This window comes from Bos grunniens, chromosome 8, assembly GCF_055505025.1.
Source record: "Bos grunniens cultivar Pamir isolate PY7600 chromosome 8, Bosgru_T2T1.0, whole genome shotgun sequence".
Lineage (NCBI taxonomy): Eukaryota > Metazoa > Chordata > Mammalia > Artiodactyla > Bovidae > Bos > Bos grunniens.
Genome location: NC_141172.1, coordinates 74818719 through 74836466, shown reverse-complemented (window position 1 = coordinate 74836466; position 17748 = coordinate 74818719). Strand labels below are relative to the sequence as shown.

The following is a 17748-nucleotide window of genomic DNA, read 5'->3' as shown; positions in this document are numbered from 1 at the left end:
GAGAACCAGGCTGGCTTCCACCTCCCCTCTTGGACTGAGGTTTTCCTGCAAATATGGCTTTAGTCTCTTCCCCTCAGAGTCCAGGGCCTGAGTCTCCTCTTCCTCCTTTGGGATGGAGGCTTCCTTAGGACTGACTCAGGGTCTTCTTCCCAGCCCTTCCACCTGGCTGTTGATCTTCAGAATCTTCTACCTCAAATCCCCATTCTGTGCAGTTCTGCCCACAGAGGGGGATTCAGGGGCCTCCGGAGTCTCCCCCAGCTCCACGACCCAGGGGGGTACTTCCTCTGGCTCTGTGCTGGACACTTGGCTTGGTACAACAGGCCCTTCTTCTGAAACCGAGAGGCCCAGAGTGCCCACCGGGAGCTCCGCCTCTGACCTCACAAGGGCTGCCTCAGAACCCCGTCTCCACGGCACTGTTGGCAGGAGAAGGGGTGCTATTTTGGGCAGTGTGTCTGCACTTGGCTCGAGTGACAAGGGCCAAACCCCTGCTCCACTGACCTCTTCCCTGGAGGAGCAGAGCAGAGCAGCACTCGGGTCGCCCTGAGGAGGGCTGAGAGGCGGGCTCTGGCTGGGGACATAGGGACCACAGAGCCCTGGCAGGGGCTGCAGCCAGAGCCTGAGACGGTCATGGAGGAAGCTGTCCAGGGACTGCTGTGACTGAGAGGCCCCAAGGCAGGCAACTGGGAGCATAAGGCCTTTCAGCAGAGTGAGTTGGGCCCCAGGTAGGGCTGGGACAGGGGGCCTCCCCTGGGACTCAGGCTTCGGGGATGCCATTCCTGGGGACCATATGGGCACGGGACGACCTTGGGAGTGGCTGGGGAAGGAACCCAGCTAGGAGTTGAAGGCCTGGATATTTGTTCTGGTTTAGTCCTGAGTTGCTGCCTCATACAGGCACGTCACACTTTCTTTCTGGGCTTCCTTACCTGTAAATTGACTGTTGGGATGACCAGTGGTGGAGCAGAGATTGGGAGCATGCGTGGGGCTAGGCTGCCAGGAGGGCCTGGGGTGGGGTGGGGGTGGGGAGCGAATAGAGACTGGCGGCAAGGGACCAAAGCGGGAGGAATGTGGATCAAGTAGGGGATGGATTCCTGGCTTTGCTGGGGTGGTTTCTCCCTCTGGAGCCCCTCCTGGGCCAGGGCTGAGGGTTTCTGCAGTTAGGGTGAGGTGCGGGAGCTTGCACGGCAGTTGGAAGAAATGGGGCTGGAGAATAGGGAGCATGCAAGATAGGGAGGTCCAGGTTCACCTTCGTGCTGACATTTTCAAGGAAAATGGGAATAAAAGGGGTGGGTGTCTTCAGGAAAGGTGAGAGGGTAGACTTTGTTCTGAGGTGGGGATATGGACTAAGTGAATTTTCAGGACCTCATACTATGTGGGGTGTATGTGCGCGTGCGTGTGTGTGTATGCCCGTGTGTGTGTGTGTCCCCGTGTGTGTGTGTGTGTGTGTGTGTGCAAGGAGGAGGCAGATAAGGCCCTGGAAAGTCAGCAACAGGAGGGTTTGAGGTTCAACTGAAGGCAGTAATATCTGCCTGTGCGAGGGTGGAAAGGCTGCAGGGAGCCTGGGGGCATCTCCATTGTCCAGAGCTAGGCTGCAGGCTTGGGAAGGTCAGGAGGACCTTGGCAGGGCCCTGGCCTAGGGGGCCAGGGGTCCTGAGGCCAGCAGGGGTGGGGGTGGGGCTCCAGGGCCTCTCCCTATTGGCTGAAGCACACACACCCCTCATTCTCCCTTCTTGCCAGCTTGGCTGGGTTGAGGTGTTGGCACTGGCAGGAGCTGTCCCTGTGGCTTCTCCCCTGGGGGACTGAGGTCTGATGGGAATGAGGGGCCAAGTTCTGTGGCCCCCAGCCCCAGTGACCTCTCTTTGGCTTTACAGCATCTAAAAATCTCAAAGACAATATGACTCAGTCAGACAGGAAGAGGCGGTAAGCATCCCACAAGTTCCCCTACCTCAGCCTTCCTGGTCCGGCACCCAACACACCCCCAGGGCCCTCCCTGACCCATCCTAGCTCCTCCCTCATGGCAGCTGATGCACCAAGACTCCCTCCTTCCTACCCTGCTCCAGCCATGGGGCCCGGAAGAAGAGCTTCTCCCACCTGCACCCATAGCCAAGCATGGGCTGGGCCCTGGGGTGAGGGGAGGCTCAGAAAGACCCAGATGAGGGTCAAGGGGCTGGGCAGGGGGTTCCAGCTGCCCCTACGCAGGTTGTGCTCAACTGAACTGAATTCACTACTTCCCACCTGCTCAGGCTCAGGTCTCTTCGAGGTGAAATGAAACCCAAAGTCCTTGCAATGGCTAAGGCCCTGCCTATTCAGTGCTTATTTCCTCTCTGACCTTCCCTCATCCTACCCACCCACTCTCCCCTCCTTTCCTTCCCTTCAAACATGCTCAGAGTCCTTCAGTGACCGTCCCCTCTACGTGAACATTCTCCCCGCAGTTTCCCGTGTGGCTTGCTCCCTCACCTCCTTCCTGTCTTGGCTCAAATGCCTCTTTCTCAATGAAGGGACCTGGCTGCCCGTTCCAAGACCTTCCTCTCCCTTTTCCCTGCTCTAGCTCCCGGTAGGTAGGTAGGACAGTAGGTAGAACATCTCAATACCACACTAATGTATGTGCTACTTGCTTCCTTTCCTTGCTGCCTGCCGGCTCCACATGAGCATGGGTGTTGGTCTGCTTGTGTGCTCCAGGATAGACAGAATGCATGGGTCGCCTCTGTGCTGTCAACGTCACTGTGCCCACTCAAGACTCTCCCAGGGCTTTGGACCCTGTTTGCCAAGACCCTCTAGTGGCCCAGACAGCTTATCCCCAGTTGAGGACAGGCTTCTTCCTGCCAACCCCCCTGCCTCCTGTGGTCTCAGCTCAGTCAAGGATCCCCGTCTCCCCCAGCGCTCCAGCCAGAAGTCACAGCCTTGTCCTTACAAGTCTGTCCCCCATGCCTCACATCTAACCACCATTCTCCTAAAAAGTATAAGAGGTGCTCACTTCCACCTCCCTATTCCCTCACACCCACCATGTGCCCATTCTCCCAAAGTCTCTGCTGAGCTGCCCTCCTCCCACCCCCAGGGGCTGCTTGCTCTGAGGGAGTTACCCATCTCCTTATGGAAGAACCCATCCGAGGGCAGGGTTTATTTGTACCCCTTGTGCCTGACTCCTAAGTAGATGCTCAACAAATGTTTGTTAAATGGATGAATACAAGTTAGCAGCTTGAATGGTTGGCTTGAGGTTAATTGAGTAGTTTGCAGCTGGTTGGTTGCTTAGATAATTAAATGAGTTGGCTAATAGGAGACCCAGTTAGTTGGTTAAGTTGCTAGGTTGATTAGTCAAAGAGTTGGTTGCTAAGTGGTCAGATATTTAGTTCCTTAATTAGCAAGGAACTAGGTAATTGGGGCTTCCCAGAGTGATAAAGAACCCGCCTGCCAATGCAAGAGACATAAAAGATGCGGTTCAATCCCTGGGTTGGGAAAATCCTCTGGAGGAGGGCATGGCAACCCACTCCAGTATTCTTGCTTGGAGAATCCCATGGACAGAGGAGTCTGGTGGGCTACAGTCCATAGGATCCCAAGAGTTGGACATGACTGAAGCAACTGAGCATGCATGTATTTAGGTAGTTACCTGGTTGATGGTTGGTTTCTTGGTTTGTAGGATAAGTGTTCTTCGACTCCCCTTCTGTGAGCTCTCTCATTTTTGCCCCTGGATGAAATGACCATCTCTGATTGGGTGACCTCCAAATGGGTATCTCTAAACCAGACCACGTTACCAGCAGGCTCCTTTCTGGTCACCTCCACTTAGCTGTCTAGTGGGCTCCTCAAACTCAGCACACCCAGAGGTGACTCCATCCTCTGCCTAGGCCTGCCGCTTCTCTCATGCGCCTCACACACCATTGTGCTGCTCCATCCAGAGCCAGGGCATCCCGGACTCTCCCCTTTCCATCCTCCTCTCTAATGAGACACACATCTGTTCGTAGGACTGCCTTCCTCTGGCCACCTCCACGCACCTTCTTGGCTCTGGCTGCCATTATCGTTCAGCCTGTCTGGGCTGAACGTGTGATTGCTCACACATCCTCCACTCCTGCTCCCTCATTTCTGCCTCCAAGCAGGAGGCAGTGCTCCTGCCTAACTCCTCTACCCCAAGACCCTGTGGGATCAGACCCCTTAGCGTGGGCTATGAGGCCATCTGCCCTCTCTGCCCCTCTCATGCCGCTTTGCCTCCTCTCTCTGCAGCCCGTCCTTGCAGAATTCCTCTACACTTCACACACTGTCATCACTGTAAGCCTTTGTCCAAACCATTCCAATGCCCAGGACTTTCCCTGACCTCCCTGATGCTCCTTCATCTGACCATCCATCTATTCTCGACCTAAATCTCCCTTCCTCTGGGAGAGCCTCCTCCTCCCTCTGCTGGGTCATTTGCTTCCTCCCTGCAGCCCCATAGCATCCAGCATTCACTTGGGGCAGCACTCCTTGTTGTTGTTCAGCTGCTAAGTCATGTCCAGCTCTTTGTGACCACATGGACTGTAGCCCACCAGGCTCCTCTGTCCTCCTTGCATTGCAACACTCCTTACACTGTAAGTAATTGCTTAGTAAATTGTTCATCTTTCTAAGAGCAGGGATCATGCCAATGTTCTTTACTACAGTCCCCAAACACATTGGAGAAGGAAATGGCAACCCAATCCCATGTTCCTGCCTGGAAAATCCCATGGATAGAAGAGTCTGACGGGTAACAGTCCATGGGGTTGCAGAGTTGGACAAGAGTGAGCGACTGAGCACGCATGCACTGAACACAGTTGGCAGTCTAGGCATTCAATACATCTTTGGTTCATTGGTTTGTTGGTGGTTGTCACTTACTGAATCCTGCTTGCTGTGTGGTGAGGAGGAAGAGGCCAGGGTTCCAGGGCTCCCTTGGTGTCATTGACTTCCTGCTTTGTCTGCCTCTCCTCTGCCTCTGTGTAACCTTCTGGGACTGTTCTTCTATCTTTTAAAAATAGTATTTGTTTATTTACTCACTTTTGGTTGTGCTGGGTCTTTGTGGCTGCACAGGCTCTTCTCTAGTTGCAGCGAGTGGGGGGCTACCCTCTAGTTGCAGTCTGTGGGCTTCTCGTGGTGGTGCCTTCTCTTGCTGCAGAGCACGGGCTCTACGATACAAAGCCTTCAGCAGTTGCGGCTCCTGGGCTCTAGAGCACAGGATCAGTAGCTGTGACACATGGGCTTAGTTGCTCAGCAGCACGTGGGATCTTCTGGACCAGGGATCAAACCCGTGCCTTCTGCATTGGCAGGTGGATTCTTTACCTCTGAGCCATCAGGGAAGCCCCCAGGACTGTTCTTGAATTCCTGCTGCCTCAGGCTCTTCCTCAGCGCCAAGGAGGCCAGTCACAGGGGCATGGGAACACCTATGGGATGCTGCATGGCAGCGGCAGTTGGGTGGGCGCTACTGGACTGACTGTCCAGGCAGCGCTACATCCCCCTCTATATGCTCAGTCCTGGGTTTGTTTCCTGAAGTAAGGACAGAACAAGGACTAGGGTGGGTGAGAAATGAACTTGGGTTCTCAGCCAGAAACGTAGATTGTGCTTTATCCATGCCCGGCTTACATTTCTCACTCTCAGGGCTCACTCTTTGCTGCTGTGAGGCTGGGGAAAGTCAGGAATCTGTGGCGGGGTGGGGGTGCTGTGGCAGTCCCCAGCAGGGTGAGGAAGTCGAGGGATAGGCAGCATGGGAGAGGGGAGGGTCACCAGTCTGAATAAGCACTAAGGCTGCAAGCAGGTATCTCCTCCTCCTCCTCCAGAACCTCCGGGCTGTCTCCTTCCCCAAACTCAAGTCTTGTCCCCCCAGCCCCAACAGAAGATAGAGCCTCTAACTCACTCTTTCATTTGTCCATCCGATCATCCATTTACCAAACAAATGTTTATCAATGTTCTACCGTGTGTCAGGCACTGTGGGAGTGCTGGGGATCTAGGGGAGAGTTACAGGCCTGCTGCGGTTCATGGGGTCACAAAGAGTCGGACGTGACTAAGCAGCTGAACTGAACTGAACTGAACTGAACAGATGACGTCTCAGTTTTTTCATTTGAGTGTACTCTGCACATCTACTACGTGCCCGGCACTATGCTGGACACTGAGAATACACTGGGGAGTAAGACACAGTCCATCTTCTCCTCCCTCCTTCCCTGTCATTGGTTCATTCATTCACTCACTCATTCACTCACAAGCATCTGTTCATGCGGACCTTGCTGCAAAGACAGAACCTGGTGTGTGCTTCGGGCCTCAGTGCTGTTCACAGAGCCCGGGAGCTAACTCTGCCACACCCTGTGCTGTTTGCAGAGCCTCGCAGTTGCCAGATCTTGCCTGATGCCTTACCTGTGTCCCCAGAACTCTGACCCCAGCAAACAGGCAGACAGACAGGTAGGCAGGCAGACAGCTGAGCTCTACTCTCCCCCCTGCTCTCTCCCACCTGCTTCTCCCGCAAGGCTCTTTGGCACCACAGATGGCACTTACAGGCTCCTCAACCGCCCCCTCTGCACCCTGACCTCATGGGTGCACCTTCCCAGTGGTCTAGTCTCTGGCACAGGAGGAAGAAGGGACGTGACCTGGATGTCCAACCCCAGTCCCTCTCCACGTCCCTGGGCTCTCATGTGCCTCTGACCCCCGAGGTACCAGCTGCCCTGGGCAAGAGCAGGCATGTGTGGAGAGGCCACTGGGTTACCCATTAACTCAGCCATGACAGTAAGTTCACCTGATCTCATTTCTGCCCATGGGGCCCTCCGGCTGCTGCTTCAGGTCCACCCGCGTGTCCAAGGTGGTCTCAACACCTACAGCAACAAAGATGCAAGTCATATGGCAGAACGAGAATGTTCGAGAGTTCCTGGCGGAGTTCATCAGCACGTATGTCATGATGGTGAGTGGGCGGGGGGTACAGGGTGAGCAGACTCTGAGGAAGGGGTCTCAGGAAAGTGGGCCTCAGAAAGGCGGGGCTCCGTAAGGGCAACCCATGACCTGCTCCCCACCTCTGGGCCCTGGATCACACTGTCCCTTCCCCAGCCTCTGAGGGAGAAGCATAGGAAAACAAGGACTTGTCTTTCTCACCAAGTCTTTTTGGGAGAGAAAGGGCTCACGATATGTGGGCAAAATGAAATCCTGAGTTACAGGTGGGTGGGTGCATTGTGGGCATGACTGGGAGTGAGGAGAAGGGAAACAAAGAGTAAAGAGATTGGAGAGGATGTGGAGGCTTTGAGAATTAATCCTGAGGGTGATGCGGAGACACTGAAGGTTTTCCAGGAGGGGAGTGATATGGCCAGATGTGGGTTTTAGGAAGAAATTCTGGGCTCCGTGTGGCGCCTAAGCAGAGTGGGCAATGCTGATGGGAGGGGAGCCCAAGAAGAAGCTGTTGGGATGGCCTAGGACAGAGAGAGAGTGTGGGGAGGTCCAGGGTCAGTCTGGTCCAGGGATGCAGAAGAAAGCACACATCCGGGGGAATTAGAGAAGACAGAACAAAGGAGACTGCAAGCAACAGATGTGGGGTAAATGCTGAGGGGGCCATTTCAGCGTGAGGTCAGCTTTCCTGTGTTCAGGTGAGCTGCTGGGGGTGGGGGGAATCTCAGGGGTGGGGATGGCTGGGTATAGAGGCCTGGAACTCTGCAACGTGGTCTGGGCTGACACAAACACTTAGACTTCATCAGAACATGAATAGTGGTTATGGAATTTGTACAATAAGAACGTATAGAAAGAAAAATGAACTGAGTTGAGGACAGAGCCTGAAGAATGAAGAGAGCACACAGAAGGGACTGGGTGACTGGGGTAGGGGGAAGGTGGGGGGAGACCAGGTTACAGAAGAAAGGGGAGCAGTCAGCAGTGTGGGGGGCTGTGGACAGCCCGGAGTAGTAGGGTATGGCAACCTGGGAGGTCCTGGGGGACCTGGGGAGGGCTCTTTAAGGGGATCACAGGGGAGAATCCAGATGCAAGTGGGATGTGGGATTTCTTGGGGACTCCCTGTCCTGCCTCAGCCCAGTCACTCACCCATCTAGCCTCTGCCTTAAGCTGTGGCCACTCTTGCTTGTACCTTATGAAGGTCCGGGTCCGTGACAAGAAGGGTTAGCCTCTGGGGAGGGGAACAATGGCTTCAGGGGCACAACAGAGATGGTGGTCGGGGGAGGGGAGAGGATGAGTGTGTGTGTGCGCGTGTGAGTGTCTGTGCACTGAGTCACAGTGTAGGAGAGATAGTGGGACCCAAATTGCCCCGGGGACTCTGGACACCTGGGTTCTTATCCTGATCATTCTGCCACTGAGTCATCAGCTGGCCTTGGGCAGGTCTCTCTGTGCTCAGAGCCTGTCTTCTCAGACATTATTATTGTTGTTGTTTGGTCTCTCAGTTGTGTCTGACTCTTTACGACGCATGGACTGCAGCACGCCAGGCTTCCCTGGCCTTCACCATCTCCCAGAGTTTGCTCAAATTCACGTCCATTGCTTCGGTGATACCATCCAACCATCTCATCCTCTGTCGCCCTCTTCTCCTCCTGCCTTCCACACACTCATTCCCAGCATCAGGGTCATTTCCAGTGAGTCAGCTCTTCGCATCAGGTGGCCAAAATACTGGAGCTTCAGCTTCAGCATCAGTCCTTCCCATGAATATTCAGGGTTGATTTCCTTTAGGATTGACTGGATTGATGTCCAGTCTGGCCCCAGACATTATTAACAGTGTGAAACTGGGCCTCCATGAGCTTTGGAGCTGGGTGAATGCTGGCTGTGCTCTCTGCTAGCTGTATGATCTTACATAAATATCTTAACTGTTCAGAACTTGAGCTTTCTCAGTGGTGAGTGCGATGCTAATATTGAGCTGGCTGACTTGTGTGAAGAAGGTTTGGAGCTGGACACCCAGCATACACGTGGCTCATATGTGTTGGTTGATTCTCAAGCTGACAAACTCTCTCAGCTGCTCTCCCCTCCCTGCCTCTCACCGTCTCCCTCTCCTCCATTACCTGCCCTCCTGAGCCATGAAGACAGCATCTGGACCCTCTCTTGCCTTAATCCAGGGCAAAGTAATTAATTGCTGACAAGACATTCCAGCCCCATGAGGGTTGTTAGACCTTGGCACTGTGGAGGTGGGAGGGTGCCTCCTGAGAGCTCCTAGGGAAAGCAGGCACCACCCACATGCATTCCTGCCTGCCCACTACCCATGTTGGCGGTTCTCCTCCCTTTATTGAGGTTGTTATTGAACACTACTGCATATCAGGCACTATAATGCTAAGCCCTCCTGTGCACCTTCTTCCCAAATCCTCATAACAGCCCTATAAGGGAGATGCTATTATTATCCCCATTTCACAGATGGGGAAACCAAGGCTTTGTGAGACAAAGTCACATTTTAAGCTAAGGATTAAATCCAGTCTAGCCTAATATCCTGATCTTGACCCTTGATCTCCATGCTCTGTCCCTTACCTTAGCTGGATTTCTAACTCTCTCCCAGCCGAGGGAAGGCCCTCAGGTCCAGGCTTTGGAAAGTTCAAGACCCCTCTCCAGGCCTTGGTTTTCCCTGGGAGCAGAAACATTTGCCACTCAGTTGCCGTGAGGATTGAAGGGAAGTAACGTGTAAAAGAACTTTGTGAGATGTAAGCTCACAGGGGACATTGTGTTGTTATTTTTAGGTGTCAGGCCTATGCCAAGAAGTGGGGGCTTTCTCAGGTGATAGGAAACTCAATGAGTCATCAGCGTGAAGGTTTCGCCAGAAAAGCTAGAGTGACCTTGGGCCCCATTTATTGCAGCAACTTGAAGGAAGCAGACTGTTCTACTCAGTTCCACTCTAGCCTCCGGGGGTGTTGTCCTCCAGGCTGGGCCTGTGGCTATTGGAAGCACCTGGACAGGCTGGGCCACGTTCACTGGCCAGGGAGGGGAGGAGCTGGGCTATCAGTGCCCTGGAAACCCAGCTGGGGTTGTGAGCAACAGGGCAGGGGCTGCAAAACTCACCTTGTCGGGCCCTGAGAGAATCACTGAGGGAGGTGGGGACTGTGGCTAACGGCGGAGTGCTGACCTGTGTGAGGACATGGCTGCCACCACTCTGGCTGACTGTCGCCACATCACCTGGAATGCAGGCTGCTTTTGACAGAGATTCTGATTTTGCAAGAGAAGCTGAAACTTCTGTGCATCAAAACCAAATGAATCAAACAAAACGTGTGCTGAACAGATGAGGTCCAGGGGCTGCCAGCTGGCAACCCTGACACACAGGGGCGCAGAGGGGGTTTACTCACTCATTCATTGTTTTTAGTAAATGGTTTTGAGCTCCTACTTGGAAATGGGGACCTTGCTCTTCAAACCCTCCATGCCTGCTCCAGTCCCTGCATCTCTTTACTCCGAATCTGTCAGCCTGGCCTGGCTTCACTCCCCACTCCCATGCCCCCTCTGCCCCTGTCCTCTCATCCTCACCCCACCCTTGGCCCCAAGCCGGCCTGTGTCTGGGCTCCTCTGCACCTGTCCTGGGGCTCCTGCGGGACCCAGCAGGCCCTGCTCAGCGGCCTCTCCCCTCCCCTCTCCAGGCTAATGCACTGGTTCTCAGACTGTCCCAAATCTAGTGTACTCACCGGCCATTTTTCATCAGCAAACGGCTTGGTCTCCAGTCTGACAGAGAACTGTCAGGTGTGTCTGGCTCCTCACCCATCACACTCCCCTCCCTGTGGGTCCACAAATGCCCCCTCCCCTAGGCAGGAGCCTCCACTCCTTTTCATCCACCCCCTGCCCCAGGCTCCTCTGGCACTTTGCTTCTTCTTTTCTCTCTTCTGTATCTCCAGCCCCTCCCTCTCTCAACCTGAGCACACTCAAGACTCCCCAAAACAGCAGAACATAGAACACGCCTCCCTTCTCTCTGTGAGCCCTTCATTTATCACACTTAGTCCCCCTCCCTTCTCAGGCAAGTTCCCAAAGAGATGTCTCCACTGGTCTCTTCAATTGTTCCTTACCACCTCCTCCCCTCCCGCTCTCTGGACCTGACTTCTGACCCCATGCCCTGATAAGACAGTGTTCCCCACCTACTCAAGAACCCTGGGTTGTCACATCCGATGGGATGCTTTCCAGGCCTTCTCACGCTTGACCCAGAGGCAGCTCGTGACCATGTGGGCCACACCCTCCTTGGGAAGCTGCTTCTTTCTGGGGTATAGGGCACATTCTCTCTTTGTTCTTCCATTTCTTAATTTTTTTTTAATTTATTAATTTTTTATTGTGCTGGGTCTTTGTTGCTGTATGTGGGCTTTCTCTAGTTGTGGTGAACAGGCTTCTCATTGCAGAGACTTCTCTTGTTGCAGAACATGGGCTCTAGGCGCTTGGACTCAGTAATTGCAGCAAACGGGCTCCGTAGTTGTGGGGCATGGGCTTAGTGGCCCCAAGGCATGTAGAATCTTCCTGGACCAGGGTCGAACTCCTGTCCCCTGCATTGGCAGGCGGATTCCTATCCGCTGTGCCAGCAGGGAAGTCTTGTTCTTCCATCTCAACGGTGGCTCTGGCTGGGGTTTCTAACGCCCACCCCTGAGGGCTGACGTTCAGCCCTAGGTTCATCCTCTCCCAGGGGTCTTCATATCCTCCCTGATGGCTTCAACTCACGTCCACAATTCTTCAGATATTTCTTTTTTCAAAACCTCCAGAACTCTTCAAGGGAAATACAATATGAGTCACAAATGTAATGTAAAATTTTTCTAGTAGCCACATTAAAAAGGTAAAAAGTGACAGGTGAAATTAGTTTTGATAGATAGATAGTGAAGTTGCTCAGTCGTGTCCTACTCTTTGCGACCCCATGAACAGTAGCCAACCAGGCTCCTCTGTCCATGGGATTTTCCAGGCAAGAATACTGGAGTGGGTTGCCATTTCCTTCTCCAGGGGATCTTCCCGACCCAGGGATGGAACCCGGGTCCCCTGTATTGTAGGCAGACACTTTACCATCTGAGCCACCAGGGAAGTCATTTAACCCACATGTCCATAATGTTACCAGCTCAACATGTAATCAATGTATAATTACTTAAGATTTACATTTTCTTTTTCCTCCTAAGCCTTTGAAATCTGCTGTGTACCTTACACTTACAGATCTCAGTTCAAGTTCATAATAGCCATGTGTGGCTCACGGCCATCATATTGGATGGTAGATCTAGACTCTGATTTCCAGCAGTCTGGACACCTAGAGGTCTCTCAGAGGCAATACATCCAAAACAGAGAGTATTCAGAGGAGGTGCCATCTGAATGTGGCCTTAAAGTAGAGTATTCGTTTTTCAGGACCTAGGATCAGGTACTCCAGAGGGAGGGAGAGGCATATGCAAAACACCGAGGCATGAGAAAGCAAGGCATGAAGGGAGCGATCCGGTCGTTTTCTCTGAGACTGCCTTACGCAACTGCCTAGATTAAAAAACTGGCTTACCATGTGCAAGATGTGTTTGTTTCTTTAGGTTTTGTTTTGTTTCTAAAAGATTTATTTATTATTTTTGGTGCACTGAGTCCTCATTGCTCTCTCTGGTGAAGGCAAAGGTGTTCTCATTGTGGAGCAGACTCTAAGGCACATGGGCTTTGGTAGTTGCTGCGTGTGGGCTCAGTAGTTGTAGCCCATGGGCTTAGTTGCTCTGCAGCATGTGGGATATTCCCAACCCAGGGATCGAATCCCTGTCCCCTGCATTGACAGGTGGATTCCTAACCACTAGACCACCAGGGAAGCCCCAAGATGTGTACTTGAGACAAGCCACTCAACTTCTCTAAACCTCTGGTTGCCCATCTGTCAAGGGTTAAAGAAGGTAAGAGGTAGAACTTGCTTACCAGTGCCTGGCACATAGTAAGTGCTCGATAAATGGTTATTATTCTTTTTTACTTTAAGTTTGTTTGTTTTTGGCCCACCACGTGACATGTGGGACCTTAGTTCTCTGACCAAGGATGGAACCCACACCCCCTGCCATGGAAGTGTGGAGTCTTAACCACTGGACCAAGGAAGCCAAAATGGTTATTATCTTTAATAGTAGTAATGTTATTTGACTTCCCAGGTGGCACAGTGGTAAAGAATCTGCCTGCCAATGCAAGAGGCTCAAGAGATGCAGATTCAATCCCTGGATAGGGAAGATCCCCAGGAGTAGGAAATGGCAACTTGCTCCAGTATTTTTGCCTGAAAAATTCCATGGACAGAGGAGCCTGGCAGGCTGTGGTCCATGGGGTCGCAAAGAATCGGACATCACTGAGTGACTGAGAACACATATAATGCTATTATTGGTAATATTAGTGTTCAACATAGAGAATACTAGACCCGATATGAAACTGAGAGGCAGAAGGCATGAAAATCAAGGATCTTAAATGGTGACTTACTGAGTTTGGACTTTATCCTAGAAATGGAAGGGAGCCAGGAATGTTTGGACCAAAGGCAGACAGACATGGTCAAATTTTTGTGTTAGGTCACTCTGGCTGCAAGGAGACTGGGTAGGATCTGGGGAGACTATAACCAGAGTTGACCATGTGCGGTGGAGAACATACAAGTTTCTGACTTGGCTGGGATGGGGGAACATGGAATGAAGATCACATTTTCTGAGAGATGGTGAGCTTTAGAGCTGGAGATGCCTGTGGAACACCCTGGAGACTTCTCGGAGGTATTTGGAAAAAGAGATCTGGCTCTCAAGTGCAGGTTTTGGGAATTAATCCATCAGGCTTATCTGAAGCTGGTAAGAAAACCCAGGAGTGACTGAGGTGGGTTATGAAAAAGGCCAGGGATAGAACACAGGGATCATCTGTATTTATGAGGCAGATGAATGAAGAAGAATGTGGGAAGGAGCTGTGTAGAGGGAAAGGCTACAGAGCAAAGAGGGAAACCAGGAGAGAGACATGTCACGGAAGCCAACGAGGAGGTCCTTTCTGGAAGCAGAGTGGTGAGGAGAGAGAAAGTCAGCACACTCACGTGAGATCATGTCTGAAGGGACCACTGGGAAATCCAGAGGCTGGAGCCCTTGGACAAGGGAACTGGTGTCTGTGACGGGGGAAGCAGAAGCCGGGCTGGGAGGGAGGACAGGGAAGGGGAAAAGGGCCTGAGACTGTGGGATGGCATCACCAAGTCAACGGACATGAGTATGAGTCAACTCCGGGATATGGTGAAGGCCAGGGAAGCCTGGTGGCTGCAGTCTGTGGGGTTGCAAAGAGTCGGACACGATTTAGCAACTAAGCTGAAACTGAATGGGTCCTTCCTAGAGCCTGACTCACATGGGAGGAGGCATCCAGGAGTCCACAGCTGGTCAGGGAGGCCGGGATGAGGTGGAAGCTCTACTTTAAAGAAGGAAGAGACCCAAGTCTGTGGGAGCCAGTCAAGGGGAGGGTAGAAGACACAGACAAGAGGGGAAGGCAGTACAGACGCAAGTGGGAGGGGTGTTAGTGGCCAGGGGGAGGTTGAGTAAGGGCCTTCATTTAGGTCTCTAACCTCCCTGTGAACGGGCTCAGTGGGGAGAGTCATCTGATGAGATCTGGTTGTTAGGCATGGGTGAGAAGTTAAGAGGTGACGCCTGAGGGTGGGCTTCCAGGGCTGATGCGTGTGGAGATGATGAGGGTTGGTGGTGCGTCCTGGCAGAGTCCAGAAGGAAGTTTGCAGAGTCCCTGAAGAAATTTCCTTTGGACTATGCTGACGAGTGAGAAGCTCTGAGGGGTCCAATCCACACCAGCCCTGTCCTTCTGGAAGCCCTTCGGGTGGACTTGGAGTCTAGGCACCTGGCTAGGTCCATGGGAGCCTGACTCTCCCTCCTCACCCGACTCCTTCTTTAGCACGCACCCAGCTTCCACTGGTCAGTTGTGACAGGCCTTGGCAGGGGCAACGGGATGAGGTCACGAGGAGGCATGTCTCTGGAGGAGGAGGGTACAGCAGAAGGGGGTACCCAAGGGCAATGCAGGGAGACCTAGCGTGTGGAGGCACGGAGCCCCAGCTGAGCTCCAAGCCCTCCTCTGAGGCTGGGCTGTCTGGGTGGGCAGTCCCCTCAGAGGCCCTCTCCTACAGGTGTTCGGTCTCGGCGCCGTGGCCCACATGGTTCTAGGAGGTAAAATGGGGAGCTACCTCGCTGTCAATTTGGGTTTTGGCTTCGGAGTCACCATAGGTGTGCACATGGCGGGGAACATCTCTGGTGAGTAGGCCGGGCCCCAGCCGACAAGCCCGGCCGGGTGTCCCCCATGGGCTCCTCCAGCCCCCTTCCAGCCAGCCCCTTCTCCAAGTCAGCTGGTGTCTTGCCCTCACGGGCCACTTTCCTCTGCCCAGACACTTCATGAGCCCCCTTGACCCACCGTTTTTACAAGCTGGGTTCTCTCAGGCAAGCGACTGAACTCTCCACCCATTGCTTTGCTTCATGGGGAGATGGAGACAGTGGTTTCTGCCTCGCAGGGTCCCTGTGAGGACTGCCCCTTCACAGATGCTCGCTATTATCGTCGCTGCTGTCATTGCTCTTGGTATTACTGATTGTTTCTTTGCCGACACCCTTGACCCTCCCTGCAGGGGCCCATATGAATGCGGCCTTGACCTTCACCAGCTGTGCGCTAGGCCGCATGTCCTGGAAGAAGTTTCCCGTGTACGTTCTGGGTCAGTTCCTGGGCTCCTTCGTGGCGGCGGCCACCATCTACGGCCTCTTCTACAGTGAGTGTCCTGCCCCTGGCGGCCCACCTCCAGCCTCCGCCTCCTCCCCTGAAATGTGGGCAGATCTGAGTGTGTCCTCGCCTGTGAACACGCTGAGATAGAAGAGTCTTGGAGGCGCTCCCTGCCCTCCATCCTACCGCCTCATCTCTGGGATAGTGGTGGGGTTCAGTCAGGGGGCAGGTTCACACTCAGTCTGTATTCCCACAGACGCTATTATCGACTTCTCGGGGGGAAAGCTGATGACGACCGGCCCCACAGCCACTGCTAACATTTTTGCCACCTACCTTCCTGACCACATGACACTGTGGAGGGGCTTCCTGGATGAGGTCAGTGGTCCAGGCACGGGTGGCCCTCCTCAGGCCCTCCCCCACTCAAAAAGGGGCCAGCAGGCAGCCCCCTGTGGTGGAGTGGACAAGAACCCTGGATGGGACAGTACAGAGTCATGGCTCTGCCACGGGTAGGGGTGGGGGGTGCTACTGAGGCCCTTGGGCTCGACCGGGGGCCCCAGGTGCTGCCACGGTGTCTCTCCCCAGGTGGTGGTGACTGGGATGCTTCAGCTGTGTCTCTTAGCCATCGCAGACAAGGGGAACAACCCAACGCTGTTGGGGACGCAGGCCATTGTGACTGGCATCCTTGTTGTCATCATCGGAATATCCCTGGGCATGAACTCAGGATATGCCATCAACCCATCCCGGGACCTGCCTCCCCGCTTCTTCACCTTCCTCGCTGGCTGGGGCTCACAAGTCTTCAGGTACTGCGTGGTCCAGCCCACTCCTGGGAGTTTCCTGTGGGTTCCCTGCATGTGGAGGGTGGAAAAGCTGCGGGAGCACCCCGCAGATCCGCCCCCTCCACTGCCCTGCCACCCCTTGCAGCGGCCTGGGAGGCAGGAATGGGTCCTGACCTTTCTCCAGACCCTGCTCCTAGACTGAATGTCAGCCCTGCCCCAGACCCGCTGCTGTCCCTGAATCAGGCTGAAGCTGATCAGTGTCCCAGGCTCAGGGCCAGCTCCCGGGCTAGGATGGGGGTTCCCCCTCTACTCTCCACTCCCTGCCACCCCTCCTCCCATCTTGGCCTGGGGTAGACACAGGTGCCATGCTGGGTGCTGGCCCCCTAAGCAGGTCTCTGCCTTTTGCCTGCAGAACCAAGGACTGGTGGTGGGTGCCGGTGGTGGCACCACCCCTGGGTGCCTACTGTGGTGCCATCATCTACTTGTTCTTCATTGGCTCCAACAAACGACAGGAGCCCCAGGTCCTGGAGAATCCCTTGGCGTTTGAAGACCACAAAATATCTGTGTTGCCCAAGACCACGTCTCACCAGCATGGGGTCGCTTCCCTCACCCCTGTTTCCGTGTACCCCGAAGATAGACCCTCAGCCTTGTACAACCCTTAAGTGACTCCATCTGCCTAGAGCCCCTCTAAGACTATTTGTGACCCTACATCCACCCCAATAAAGAAAGCCTTGTCCCACAGTGGCAACCCCGCTTCTTGGGGGCCTCCTGTGGTGGGGCTTACCTCCTGGGTTCTCTCAGAAGCTCCCAGGTTATGCTGTAGCCCAAGGCTGGGCAGGAGCTGCGGGGCCTCCAACTCCTGCTGGCCCTGGGAGCTGGGTGGCCCCCAGGGGAGCAAGTGGAAGGGCCGATCAGTGGCCTCATTAAGACAGGACTAGATTAGAAGAGCCCGGACATGGAAGGGTGGGCTGCCAGGCACAGGGCAGGGAGGGGATGGCATGGGGGAGGGATTCCAGCTGGCAGGTGGGGGGTCAGCCCTGGAGGAATCTTGAGCTGCCTTGGGAGAAGATTCTGGACTCTCCTTCAATCCTGGCCAGTCCTTGGACCAGGCAAGGCAAGGCCCCAGTGTGTGGATCAGAGTTTCTCAACATTTTTGTTTTCCTTAGTCTCCCCTCCTCAGGAGCCTTTTAGGCACTTTTTTCCCTTAATTGCATGATATTTTAATACCACAGATATACCGTATATCTGTTTGTGTACTGTACATATATCTTTGCTTTATACAAAAAAAGTAAGATTTTTAAAAATCTCTCCCTTTCAAGGATCCAATTTTTTCACCCATGGGAGCATAATCACCCCATCCTGGAAAATGCCTGAAGTAGAATGAGAGGAGGTAAGAGGCAGGCTCTGCCTTCTTCGTGGGGGCAGAGCTCTCCCACCGTGGGGA

General features: G+C 53.9%; 1 protein-coding gene across 10 annotated transcripts; it reads left to right on the top strand.

The window, feature by feature from the left end:
* Positions 1-441: 441 nt before the first annotated feature.
* Positions 442-17045, top strand: AQP7 (aquaporin 7). 10 transcript variants are annotated; one of them, XM_086416598.1, is made up of 8 exons: positions 442-706; positions 1869-1917; positions 6757-6861; positions 14951-15074; positions 15440-15577; positions 15785-15903; positions 16111-16328; positions 16717-17045. In XM_086416598.1, exons 3-8 carry the CDS (start codon positions 6814-6816, stop codon positions 16964-16966), a joined length of 897 nt encoding a protein of 298 aa, XP_086272724.1. In that variant the 5' UTR covers positions 442-706; positions 1869-1917; positions 6757-6813; the 3' UTR covers positions 16967-17045. The 10 variants fall into 10 exon arrangements, with proteins under 10 accessions (XP_086272724.1, XP_086272720.1, XP_086272725.1 ...); XM_086416594.1 differs by having other exon boundaries at positions 6757-6874; XM_086416599.1 differs by having other exon boundaries at positions 442-722.
* Positions 17046-17748: the final 703 nt, after the last annotated feature.

Coding starts and splice junctions, on each gene's coding strand:
- AQP7 (XM_086416594.1), top strand. CDS start 1,892: ATGACTCAGTCAGACAGGAAGAGGCG. Junction 1,918..6,756: donor CAGTCAGACAGGAAGAGGCG/GTAAGCATCCCA, acceptor CTGCTGCTTCAG/GTCCACCCGCGTGTCCAAGG. Junction 6,875..14,950: donor TCAGCACGTATGTCATGATG/GTGAGTGGGCGG, acceptor CCTCTCCTACAG/GTGTTCGGTCTCGGCGCCGT.